General features: G+C 33.8%; 2 protein-coding genes across 3 annotated transcripts; one reads left to right on the forward strand and one right to left on the reverse strand.

Moving 5' to 3' along the window:
* The first annotated feature begins 1,965 nt into the window (after positions 1 to 1,965).
* On the forward strand, positions 1,966 to 9,979 carry LOC105157770 (putative phospholipid-transporting ATPase 4). Of its 2 annotated transcripts, none has more exons than XM_088878652.1 (11): positions 1,966 to 2,194; positions 2,787 to 4,785; positions 4,906 to 5,016; positions 5,246 to 5,522; positions 5,626 to 5,714; positions 5,822 to 5,906; positions 5,990 to 6,196; positions 6,337 to 6,462; positions 8,354 to 8,452; positions 8,633 to 8,824; positions 9,074 to 9,979. In XM_088878652.1, the coding sequence occupies exons 2-11, from the start codon at positions 2,981 to 2,983 to the stop codon at positions 9,743 to 9,745; spliced, it is 3,663 nt and encodes a 1,220-aa protein (XP_088734778.1). In that variant the 5' UTR covers positions 1,966 to 2,194; positions 2,787 to 2,980; the 3' UTR covers positions 9,746 to 9,979. The 2 variants fall into 2 exon arrangements, with proteins under 2 accessions (XP_088734778.1, XP_011072542.1); XM_011074240.3 differs by having other exon boundaries at positions 2,844 to 4,785.
* Positions 9,980 to 11,380: 1,401 nt separating this feature from the next.
* LOC110011734 (uncharacterized) lies at positions 11,381 to 12,183 on the reverse strand. The gene has a single exon (XM_020692803.2). It carries the CDS (start codon positions 12,067 to 12,069, stop codon positions 11,719 to 11,721), a length of 351 nt encoding a protein of 116 aa, XP_020548462.1. The 5' UTR covers positions 12,070 to 12,183; the 3' UTR covers positions 11,381 to 11,718.
* Positions 12,184 to 13,434: the final 1,251 nt, after the last annotated feature.

Below are 13,434 nucleotides of genomic sequence, written 5' to 3' on the forward strand. Positions count from 1 at the left end.
AATTTTTATTGTGAGTCAATCAAAATATACATTTGAATTATAAATTATTACTTTATATATTTTTTAATAACGAGAGAATATTTGTAATTATGACAAATTTCAGATGAACCTGTTGTAATTTACTCTTAATATTTTTTTTAAAAAAATAAAATAAAACAACCTTTCAATGATCAATAATATGAAATAAAGAGTCTAGCACATATATTAAAGATTTATAAAATAAATGATAAATTACGACGAGCTCATATGAAATTCACCATAATTATCAATACCCTATTTAAATATAATATCTCTATCTAAATATATATTATTTAATATTATTATTAATTTTAGTCCCAAGTAATATTATTTTTGTGGAAAATAATTTCATCAAACTTTAATTACATGTTACTAAATTTTGAGGTGACTTTTGCTAATAATAAACTAATTTTCATTTAATAAACTAGTGCTTTAATTTGATTAAAGACAAGAGTGCTTGACTCAAATAGACGCGTGTTTTAATTAATACGATTATAGTAATGAAAAAGACACAACGAGGAAGATAAACAGTATTTGTCGCCTTTATTGGATTTATAATTAATATGTAGGAATTAATACTAAACTAATCTTTACACTGTTATAATTTAGAATTACAGTGTTAGACAATGTAATAATTATACATTTAATAAAGGGACAATTACACCGCATTTTTACCACGTTTTATGTAATCACACCTAAATTTGTAGTTTGTAATATTATATTTAATATTTTTAAATTTTATTTTTGTCTAACAAATAACTTATTCTTTTAGTCAAAATTTATCGAATTTATTGATATTACAAAAAAGAATTAATGAAAGTTGATAATTACCCTTAATTAACTTATTAGTAACTTATTGCATGTCAAACAAATACTTTATGACTAAATTACTATTATGAGGGTGAAGATACAACTCATCACATGCATTTTTATATGACATGCAATAAGTCAACCGGAGATAAATATGAATTTTCACCAATTTTTTTTTTTATAATATTAACCAATTCAGTGAATTTCGACTTATTTGTTAGACGAAAACAAATTTATAAGTATTATATGTAACTTTTCAAGCCATATAAAGTTTACTTGTCTATGTATAATTAGATCAAACCTGATGTGAGTACGGTGTAATCCTTAATATTTATGCATTCAATAAAAGCACAAAAATGTTAATCATTCAAGTAATAAAAGCACAAAATATAATAATTGTGCAATTAATAAAAAGCAATACTTCAAATAAAACATTAACTGTAAGTGGATCAAGAAAACAATTCACACCCAAACACAAAACATTACCCAAATGAGAAATTTCAAATAGTAATAATTAATAAAAAAAATATTTATAACTTAGTTGAGAATAATTTTCAAATATTTATATTAGATATAGGTATAATAAGCTGAAAAATAAATTACACGTTTCTCGGGATGAATATTGAGAAATAATCATACGACAGATATGCAAAAATAACGTAAATTATGCTGTATATTATGGGATAAATTTATATTTTGTAAAAATTGTAAAAATATAATATGAAAAAACAGTTTATCTAATTTTATTGAAAAATAAATAGTAACTTGTTGTCCAAGTATTATTTATTGGTATTTTTAATTTATTTTTTGAGATGTATAAAGGAACTCCGTTAAGTATGGGCTAAGTAATTAAATTCGGTAATATGATGTGTTTAACATTTTAATTATTATATTAGAGATTAATAATGAAATAATTGTTTGGAATTTAATAAATTGTGTCATTTTTCTTTTTATTTAAAAATTTATTATATTTGTAATATATGTTGAATAGAAAATATTTTTTAAAATAAAATAAAGAATATTATTTTTCTAGACATAATGTATAGATTAAATAAAATAAAAAATCAAAATTTCACAAGTAAAATGTGATAATAGAAAAGAATAGTCAAAAATGGTAGAATGTGAAAAGGGGAGAGAGAGAGAGAGAGCGTGAAAGACTGGCATTGTATGGGACTTGGACAGAGGAAACAACTCTCTCAATTCTCTCTCTCTCTCTCTCTCTCTCTCTTCAAAAACTCTCTTCTCCGACCCTTTTATTAACCTTCTCCACCTCATTCGGCCTTCTTTCTCCTCCTCCATTGGCATCCGTCAGCAGGCACTGGACATGGGATTGTTCCACATTCCCGTATTCTTGTAATTTGCTCAGGTAAATTGAACCAAAAGAGAAAAAAAAAAATGTTAATTCATGCGATGTTATGTATTTGAGTGTTTATTAATGTGGGATTTGTTGTCGAGCAAAGATGTGAAATATTGTTGTATGCTTGTTCGTTAATTGTTTTTTTTGTTCCCCCCCGCCCTCCCCCCCCAATGTTCTGGAGCTGCCGGGGAGGAATTTTAGCTGGCGTTTGTCTTGATGCATCTTTTGCACTTTTTGTTGTTTCTCCTAATGTTTTGGAGGCTACGATTTCTTTTATTTGGAGGGACGTCAGAGAAAGTGATGAGTTGTTTTATTGTCAACTTTCGCTTTCAAGCTGAATATCTTTTGTTATGGTTAATTTTGAAATTGATAAAGGTTGAGGGAGGATTCTTGCCCTAATTGAGCCTTTCAATTTAAATTTGGACGTGGTGATGTGAAGAGTTTCCCTCTCCATACCTGAATTTACTTGACTTTGTTAAAGATTTTGAAATCTTGTATAATTATCAACAAGTTAACAGATGATCATTACAACAAATAAGCGAATGCATGATAGTTTACAACAAATAAGTGTGAAAATTTGTTCTGTTCTAATTTGTTTCAGGTGGTACATTGCTGCAATTTCGTAAATCAAGATTTTCTAAGATAGGCAAATTTTCAGGTGGGCATGTCATTTTGTCATGGGGAATAGTGGCCGCATCAGCAAGCCTTTCACTTGCCTGGTGAAGGCAAGTGTTGCGGGTTTGTACTTAATTCTTTGAGCCAACAAATTTGCATTGAGCTTCAAAATAGTGACAAATGACTGGAGGCAGGATAAGGGCGAAGATCCGTAGGAGCCACCTATATACCTTTGCTTGTCACAGGTCACATCCTCCTGCGGAAGATGGTACTCAAGACACCCAAGGACCTGGTTACTCACGAACTGTTTACTGCAACCAGCCTCATGTGCACACTCAAAAACCTAACAAGTACTGCACAAATTATATTTCAACCACCAAGTACAATATCCTTACATTCCTGCCAAAGGCCATATTTGAACAATTCAGGCGTGTTGCCAACTTGTACTTTCTTCTAGCTGCAGTCTTATCACTAACTCCAGTATCACCATTTGGTCCTCTTAGTATGATTGCTCCGTTAGCTTTCGTGGTGGGATTGAGTATGGCTAAAGAAGCTCTGGAAGATTGGCGAAGGTTTATACAGGATATGAAGGTTAACTTACGGAAAGCCGGTTTTCATAAGCAAGATGGTGAATTTGGTCTTAAACCCTGGATGAAGCTTGGCGTTGGAGATATAGTGAAAGTAGAGAAGGATCAATTCTTCCCTGCTGATTTGCTTCTTTTATCTTCAAGTTATGAAGATGGAATTTGTTATGTAGAAACTATGAACTTAGATGGGGAAACAAATTTGAAGGTGAAAAGAGCACTGGAGACAACCTTACCCCTGGACAGCGATCCAACTTTTAGAGAATTTAGTGCAACCATAAGATGTGAGGATCCTAACCCCAGTCTTTACACTTTCGTGGGTAAGTTTGAATATGATGGCAAGGTCTATCCTCTTGATCCTAGCCAGATTCTCCTCCGAGATTCAAAGCTTCGGAACACAGCCTATGTTTATGGAGTAGTGATATTCACTGGTCATGATAGCAAAGTAATGCAAAATGCTACAAAATCTCCTTCAAAAAGGAGCAGGATTGAGAAACAAATGGACAAAATAATATACATTCTTTTCAGTATTTTGGTATTCATCTCACTCATCAGCAGTGCAGGTTTTCTCGTGAAGACTAAAAATGATTTGCCAAAGTGGTGGTATTTACAGGTCCCAGACAGCAAAGGTCTCTTTGATCCTGGCAAACCACTTAAGTCAGGGTTTTATCATCTCATCACTGCTCTTATGTTGTATGGATATTTGATACCAATATCCCTCTATGTGTCAATTGAGATTGTAAAAGTCCTCCAGGCTCTATTTATCAATCAGGATATTCATATGTATGACGATGAGACTGGAACTCCTGCTCAGGCACGGACATCGAACTTAAATGAGGAATTAGGACAGGTTGATACAATCCTATCAGATAAAACTGGCACCCTGACATGCAATCAAATGGACTTCCTTAAATGCTCCATTGGTGGTATTGCATATGGCACTCGCGCTAGTGATGTCGAACTTGCTGCTGCAAAACAGATGGTCATGGACTTGGATGGACAAGGCGAAACTGGCATGCCCCATTCGTTGGAGACAAGTGGACATGGTTTTGTGGACTCGGAAATTCAATTGGAGACTGTTGTTACTTCAAAAGATGAAGATGACCTTAAACCTTCAATAAAGGGGTTTAGCTTTGAGGATGACCGCCTCATGAATGGGAATTGGTTAAAAGAACCCAACAAGGATGACATCTTGTTATTCTTCAGAATACTAGCAGTTTGTCACACGGCAATTCCAGAGCAAAATGAAGAGACAGGGACCTTTACCTATGAAGCAGAATCACCAGATGAAGGTGCATTTCTTGTTGCCGCTAGAGAATTCGGTTTTGAGTTCTGTAGAAGAACTCAGTCAAGTGTGTTTGTACGCGAGAAATATCCTTCGTTTCAAGAGCCTGTTGAAAGGTGAGACCACAAAGAGAGAGTTCTCCCTACTGCTTGAAAAATTAGTTTATCTGTGAACGTAATATTAGTTTATTTGTGAATGTAATATTAGTTACATGTAATATTTATCTGTGAATTCAGGGAGTACAAAATTTTGAATTTGTTGGATTTCACTAGCAAACGGAAGAGAATGTCTGTAATTATTAGGGACGAGAACGATCAGATTCTCCTCCTATGTAAAGGAGCTGACAGGTATGTCACTAATCAAATATTACTTGGCAACTTAAGTTGAAAGAAGTAAAATTAGGTGGCTGATGCTCCCTAATGTTGTTTCTGTTATTTCTGATTTGCTTTTAAAGCACTTTTCCAATCGTGATAACTTGTGACTGACTCATCAGTTTAAGATAGGCGGATGCAACTTTTTTTTTATTCTTGAATTTTAACTGTGTTAAGTTGAATTTACTCTGTTTCTTTGTTGCAGCATCATCTTTGATAGGTTATCAAGTAATGGGAGAACGTATGAGGAGGCCACCACAAAGCATTTGAATGACTATGGGGAGGCTGGACTGCGGACGCTTGCACTCGCTTACAAGAAACTAGATGAGGCAGAGTATTCTGCTTGGAATGATGAGTTTATGAAAGCAAAAACTTCATTTGGTGCTGATAGAGAAGCAAACCTTGAGCGGGTTTCTGACATGATGGAAAGGGAATTGATACTTGTTGGGGCAACTGCTGTAGAGGACAAATTACAGGAAGGAGTATGTCGAATATCCTATGGATGCTTTTGAATCTATTAGTTGACACATGCTCCTCTCTCCTTCCTCTCTTTATATGTCATTTTTCCGTATTACTTCTGTGCAGGTGCCCCAGTGCATAGACAAACTGGCACTAGCTGGTCTAAAGATCTGGGTTCTAACAGGTGATAAGATGGAAACTGCAATTAATATCGGGTCTGTTTCTCCCCATGCGAATGTGGCTTTACATATTTTTTATCATAGCAATTTGATTTTCAAAGCTTTCTAGGTTCCACAACTGATTTCTTGTCATTGTGTTGCAGATTTGCTTGTAGTTTGCTTCGACAGGGCATGAAGCAAATATGTATAGCAATTAAAAATGATGCATTAGTCCAAGATAACAAAAAGGTAGTTTTCTGCATGAAACAATTGAAATAATATTTTGCAAAGTTGGTTAGTTTATATCGGCCTTTTATTTCATCTTTTAATAGGCAAAGGAGGATATCTTAATGCAAATCACCAAAGCAACCGAAATGATCATGGAAGAAAAGGACCCTCATGCTGCATTTGCATTGATCATTGATGGGAAAACTCTAACTTATGCATTGGAGGATGATATGAAGCATCAATTTTTGAATTTAGCGGTTCATTGTGCTTCTGTCATATGCTGTCGAGTCTCACCCAGGCAAAAAGCTCTGGTAAGATATATTTTATTGTATGCTAAATTATTATAATTGGTCTCTTGTGCTGTTAAATTCATTGACCTTTGAACTGTTCTTTTGGTATATGATTGTGAGTTTATCATTGCCTCTATTTCACACTTATGTCTGGCAATTAGGTCACGAGATTAGTAAAAGAAGGAACTGGGAAAATCACATTAGCAATTGGTGATGGTGCAAATGATGTTGGTATGATTCAAGAAGCGGACATTGGTGTTGGCATCAGTGGCTGCGAAGGAATGCAGGTCAGTGATGAATCTGTCTCACTTCTGTTATTTGTATGCATCTAATGCATATCTAAAAGTCTAAAATAGCTTCTAGGAACTAGAATGACAACATTTTCTTACTTTTTGCACGTCATTCAAGTATGGAACTTGTATAAGTTACCCCACACGAATATTGAGAGGACCTGGAAACCAAAATTATACTTTAACCAAACATTCTGATAAAGTTCTTCAGTTGTAAGTGGCTAAGGAAATATAAAATATACTCTTAAAGTTTTTGGTCTTTCTGATTTTTTAATGAATTCAGGACCCATGCTAGTGTGGAGTCCTTTGTCCTCCGGTTCAGCATCATCTGTTTAATATTTGCAAATCACTGTTCTGCTCCAATTTTTTTCTGAAAATGTATCAATTAAATGTGTGGATTTTATCAGGGCACTAATCCAAGAGTCCGAGACGCCGAAATAAGTTTCACAGAAGTTATGCCTCTCCAGTAATTTATCTGCTCCCATGCTAGTCCAACTTGATTATGAACTTCTTATTATGATATGGCATCTTCCAAGATTTCATCTAGAAAAGACCAATATATGGTATAGGGTGATATACAATTGATTATAACTTCATTTCTTTTTCAAGGAAAGACCACTGAGCTCTAGGATCACGTTCTATCTAGGTTTTTCTAAGGTATTATAATTTCTAATCATTAGCAGGTGATCAAATAACAGTGAAAATTGTTGAATTTTTTGTGTAGTGCACTTGAATCAGCAATACAATGAATTTTAGTTACCAGCAGAAAACTGATCATTGTGGAGAACTAACAAGCTTTGGAGTTTGTTTTTCCCTTCCTTTTTTTTTTCTTTTTCTCTCCTATTCTTTTAATGTCTTTTCCTTTCTTTCTCTGCTTAAAATGTATACTATTAAATCTGCAACTTTGTCTTTGGAGCTGACCTCAAAGGTCATCTTTTCTGGCTACTGGTATTATTCTTTTTCCATTTTCTCATTTCAGAATTTGGATGATATTCTTGTGTGCTATACAATAACTAATTATCACAAAATCAAATTGGAGAGTAAATGCAGATGAAATGTGCGTATGACGGGTGCAATAAACATAATCATAAACAATTAATTTATTCCATTCACCTAAACCTATAGGGTACCTATATATTTTAGCTTTTTCAGCTCTCATCTAAAATTCTATGTCCATATGGAATTCCATTTAGCAAAAAGTTTCCTGGATAGAGCTATGAGTTTTAAGATAATTATAGAGATATGCTCAGGTATCTCCGGAATCTTTTCTTATGATGATGGTTCTCTGATCTTAACTCAGTAGTTCAAGTTTGTACTGGACTCTTTGGATGGAATGATTCCATCTTCTCTAAGCATATTGTTCTGAGATTTTTTCTTTTTCGGATTAGTCATGCTGTCTGAGGTAAATGAATAGACATGTAAAAGAATTTTTTATAGTTTATATTTGTGTATAAACTTGACCAAGATCTCATATCATCATTCCAACTTTAATCACGAACAATTTTTAGGGCTTGTGTGTATCATTTAAATTCCATTTTCTGAATTCATCTTCTCATTCCATGGATATGTTGCTTCATCACTACAGTTTCTCCCCCAATTAATAGGCTGAACTCAGTCATAGTAATTATGAAGAAAGATCATGTTATTAATTATTATCTTTCAAAGAGTGGCTACTTGTTTTTCTTTTGAAGCTGTAGTATTCCAGCATTATACTAACAGGAAGCTATTATGCAAAGCAGAAGATTCACCAAACTTTGTGCTTGTGGCAACTGTCATAGCTACTGCTCTTGTTAATATTTTCTCAAGGGTTAAATATTCCTATATCTCATTTGTGAGCGTGTATTTCTTTCATATGACCCCAAGCTTACTTAGTAATAGTTGTTTGCAGGCTGTGATGGCTAGTGACTTTGCAATTGCAGAGTTCCAATTTCTGGAGAGGCTTCTTGTTGTACACGGACATTGGTGTTACAAAAGGATTGCTCAGATGGTAATCATCACAATTGAACTTGATGAACTATCAGAAACATTCACTCATATATGAAAAAGCAAATATTTCCTTAGTTTGTATGCACTGTCATGTACTGTTCATACCAGACATGGACGTAATCCTCAACCTCATGCTCTGCTGTAACTAATTCTAACTTGGACTACAAATTTCTGCTCCCAGATATGTTATTTCTTCTACAAGAACATTGCGTTTGGCCTTACAATCTTCTATTTCGAGGTTTTTGCTGGTTTTTCTGGACAGTCGGTGTATGATGACTGGTACATGCTGCTATTCAATGTTGTTCTCACTTCATTGCCCGTCATTTCGCTTGGAGTGTTTGAACAGGATGTGGATTCTGAAGTATGCTTGCAGGTTGGTTTTCTATGTTTACCTTGCCTTCTAGATTTTTGTAAGTAAAACCCCCTGGAAACCAGGATTCTCAGGTGGGGCTGTTAGATAATCCTACTTAATGGCCCACACCCGGCATTTTTGCCATATAACAAGAAATCAATGGTGGGTTATACAAAGTAATGTGCCACTTGCTATTACCACCCAACCATAAAATTCTCCACCATCCCCCTTCTCCCTTTGCTTGTGTTGATGCAACTCTATATGATGCAGTTTCCAGCTTTATATCAGCAAGGGCCAAAAAATTTGTTCTTTGATTGGCCAAGAATTTTTGGTTGGATGGGAAATGGTTTCTACACTGCCCTCATTATATTCTTCCTCAACATCATCATCTATTACGACCAAGCTTTCCGTGCTGGAGGCCAAACTGCTGATATGACTGCCGTTGGCACTGCTATGATGACGTGTGTTATTTGGGCCGTCAATTGCCAGATTGCTTTAACAATGAGCCATTTCACGTGGATACAGCACTTTCTCATTTGGGGTAGTGTCGCTACTTGGTACCTGTTTCTCTTAATCTATGGAGAAATGCATTATGCTCTTCAAGTAAACGCCTATAGAGTCCTCCGTGAAATTCTGGCTCCTGCTCCAATCTACTGGTCGTCAACCATCTTAGTGACAGTCGTGTGTAATATCCCTTACCTTGTTCACATTTCATTCCAAAGATCATTCAACCCATTGGATCATCATGTCATCCAAGAGATCAAGTACTACAGGAAACACATCGAGGACGGGCGTATGTGGAGGCGGGAACGGTCCAAGGCACGGGAGAAGACCAAGATTGGGTTCACGGCAAGAGTTGAGGCAAAAATCAGACAGGTGAGAGGGAAATTGCAGAAGAAACGTTCAATCGTGAGTAGCAGTTCTGTAGCACAACAGACATAACATTGATATATACGATATTGCTTTATTCTTTTCACCAATGTCAATAGTTTTGAAGGGTTTCGGCTGGATGGAATATTTCTGTTGTTTTGGGCCATTTTTTGATTCATTCTTGTTTCCCCAGGTATAGTGTGTACGAGTGAGGTAATTTCCTTGAGCCAAAGCTCTTAGGCTGCTCTCTATGTAAAATATTTATGTACAGCTTCTGCAAATAGCAGCTCCTACATATTTGCCTCATTTCTCTTCCTTCTCTGTTTTTTGTTTTTTGTGATTTTACCATCTCTTCACACACCACTTGCAATTACAAAACAAAGAAAATTGTGTTTGGTGAAATTTTGTAGATTCTTTTGGTTTAGTTGTTTGCAGTACACGCTTAATATATAATTTCTGAAAACTATTCATTTTGTTGCTTCAATATGACTCCATATTTAATTATGTTGGCAAATGGATGGAAGGATTCATTTATAGACTCTTTAATGATATATGCATGGAATGCTCATAAAGCCATGGAAGTGGTGTTAATATATATTTGGGATAATTATATATACACGACTTGATTTATAATCTATTTACGCAAAATATTCATATTTTTAGATAGTCACAAATACATCAACTACAAACATAAATCACCCTACTTTTTAAAAAATTACACGTACACCCTCGAAAAACATAACATTATTACAAAAACTATTCATATCTTTTGATTGTTAGGATGATTTCTGTAATTATGCAAAATATATATATATATAATTTATTTAAATAGATCATAGTTCAGGAGACATAAATATAATTATCCTTATTTTGTTTTTCTAATGTCTTTCTCTTATCTTTAAAATCACCTCTAAAAAGTAACTTTTTCTCTCGAATTTTGAAGCTGTAATTGCACTATTTATTGCCCACAACCAAAGGATTTAAATGGGTGTTGCTAGGTTAGGTTGAGGTGGCTTATTTTAATATGCTACCCACTCTCCCAATTAATTTCACACCTACCATGCAAATCTTTCTGGTTACCTCTTTGACCAGTTCAATTAGACTATTAAATGAGTTCCATTTATTCACAGAAATGTAAGAAATTAGGATGCTCCTTCATTTCTCCTCTTATTTGCTTACATTTCAACCCCATTGTTGTTATTTCTCCTTTCTTCATTGGGAAGCAAGAGAGGTTAATTGATCTTGGAAGATGAGATTATTGAGAAAAAGAAAAAGAGAAACACTCTTTCAAAGTAACTAATATATAATTAAACTGTCCACTTGAAATAATTGTGCTTTCATCATTACTTTTTCTTGAAATAATTGTTATTTCTTCATTCACTAAACTAAAGCACAATATATCTTTGATCATATTACAAAAGATTAGCAAATTGTGATGATATTCTCCTCATAGACTCTCATATACTCCCAATTTTAGGGATTATTGAATAAAAGTAAAAAGTTTTACTCAAATCTGAAGTATGAGGCAATCGAATTAATCATAAAATTAAATTAATTACAAAATAAGTATGATACATTTGATATTTAATTAGTTATTTTTTTAAACTACACATCAATTTGCATCGACAAATGTGTTGTTAATATAATTGGTTTTAATCCAAACAATTTGAATTAGAATTAGAATTAGTTCTTGAAAAACACAGAAAAGAATTCAACCACCTTAATTTCTGACAATTACCAATTCACATGGAAAAAAGAAAAAAAAATGACCAGTGCACTCGGCTTCTTGATCATCAAGAACTTCACATTGCTTAAGCAAAAACATGTTTGAACAAGAAAAAGAGCTACCCATCTCAATTCAAGGACAAGCATGAATAGAAATTCAAATTTCAATGTTTTGGATTTCTTGAACATCAAGAACTTGACAACCCTTCACCAATAATATAAACATAAACCCAAAAAAACAACAAAAGAGAGAATTGTGACATACCAATAACCCCCTCCCCCCCACCCCCCAAAAAAAAAATGAATTGAAAGAAAGAAAATCACCAAATGCCATGAATGACTTGGTTGCAAGTATCCTTGATCCACCTGAAGCTCTTCTTTACAGAACCCTTCATTTTACCTTCTACTTCATAAGCCTTATAGCTAGCAACTCTCTTCTTCCTCTGGAACTCAGGGTCTACCTTCAAACTCCAACTCTTTGAAGAAAAACCATTGTTTTTACTGCCACTCTTCTTGATTTTCACCTCGTTAAAGCTGCCCTTTTTATCACAGTCAAGATATGGAGGAGGATTATAGGCGGAAGTGCTGTAGCTCCTGAGATCATTCATGCTGGTTGGCTGCTTCTGCATCCCACTTTCTCTGCTTGATTTGGATCTTGAAAATTTCTCCATATATAGAGAAAGTTGATGCACAGAAACTGAGGGGAGGGAGAGGAAAAAAGGGTTCTTGTGATATGCTGCTGTTCAGAGTCTTTGTAGAGGGAGTGGAGGAGTTCTTGCTGTGGCTTTTAGCTTTTTATAGCAAGTTCCTTAGCTGTGACCAGTGCCACCCTTTTAATTATTATTATTATTATTTGGGGGTTCTATTTTACTAATTTCAAAGTCCTTTATGTATTTTTTTCTTTTAGTAATTAAATTATTATTTTTTTTATTTGAGCATTGCAAATTAAATTATATTGTAACGTGGGATTTCTCTCTTTTAGTGTGTCTGTTATAGTTGACAGTAATTGAATTATAATACTCGATATAGCAAGTATCGAGGTTTAACTCTTGGTGCGTTGTTCGAGTTGTAGCAATCAAATTGAATAATATTTCGATAATTTTAGCAGCAAAACTATTTTATGATGGTTAGATTCCTTAAATTCAGTGGGTTTACTTTTTTTTTTGAATTAATTCTATTTATATCCATGATCTATAATTTATATACACAAATCATCTCTTGTCTTGTGAACAATTACACATACATCTATAGAAACGTCGATATCATTACACATACTATTAATTTTTTCAAAATTATACATACATCCCCAAAAATATCATCATTATTGCAGAAATTACACCAACTTTTTTACTGTCAACGATGGTATTTGTGATTTTTCAAAATGTTAAAACTGTGTGTGCAAATATAGCATAGGTTAAGGCCCGTAAATGTAATTTTCTTTTTCTATTTCGTGTGTGTTTGTCTCTGCGCAACACATATTTCGCATTGGACTAATATGTGAAAGAGTTGGATGAAGCTGATGATGCTTTCGGGCAGTTCACTGTGTTTTGAGGCCACTTTTGCTGCAGATTTTGTGGCTCTTGGCAATGGTGCAAGATTTGAGGTTTTAATTAAAATCTATTAGTTGACCCCTTCTCATTAACGTATCACACTTCTTTAGTTTTAAAAAAGTAATGTAAAAAGAATGTCATTCTTGTCGCTTTCTACTTAAAAAAATGTTCTTGATTCTATAGTTTAATCTAATTATACAAACACCCGTGTTAATTACAAAGTTACGAATTCATTTCTTGAAATTAATTTTAATTATAAATACACCTCCTATTAAATGACAAAATTCTATAGAAACAACATCACTCAAAGATGTACCTATAATTTTATAAAAGTAAAATATGTTTTTATAATTAAACTTAGGGCAAATACTATATTTGATCAGTTTTTGTATAGAATTACTTTAGTCTCTCAAATTCATTTTTTGACTTTAGCATTCTCAAATTTTACTTTTTCTCTCAGTTTGCTTTCTCTGACCATTTTTAGAC

This window comes from Sesamum indicum, linkage group LG3 (assembly GCF_026168435.1).
Source record: "Sesamum indicum cultivar Baizhima isolate 11 linkage group LG3, ASM2616843v1, whole genome shotgun sequence".
Classification (NCBI taxonomy): Eukaryota; Viridiplantae; Streptophyta; class Magnoliopsida; order Lamiales; family Pedaliaceae; genus Sesamum; species Sesamum indicum.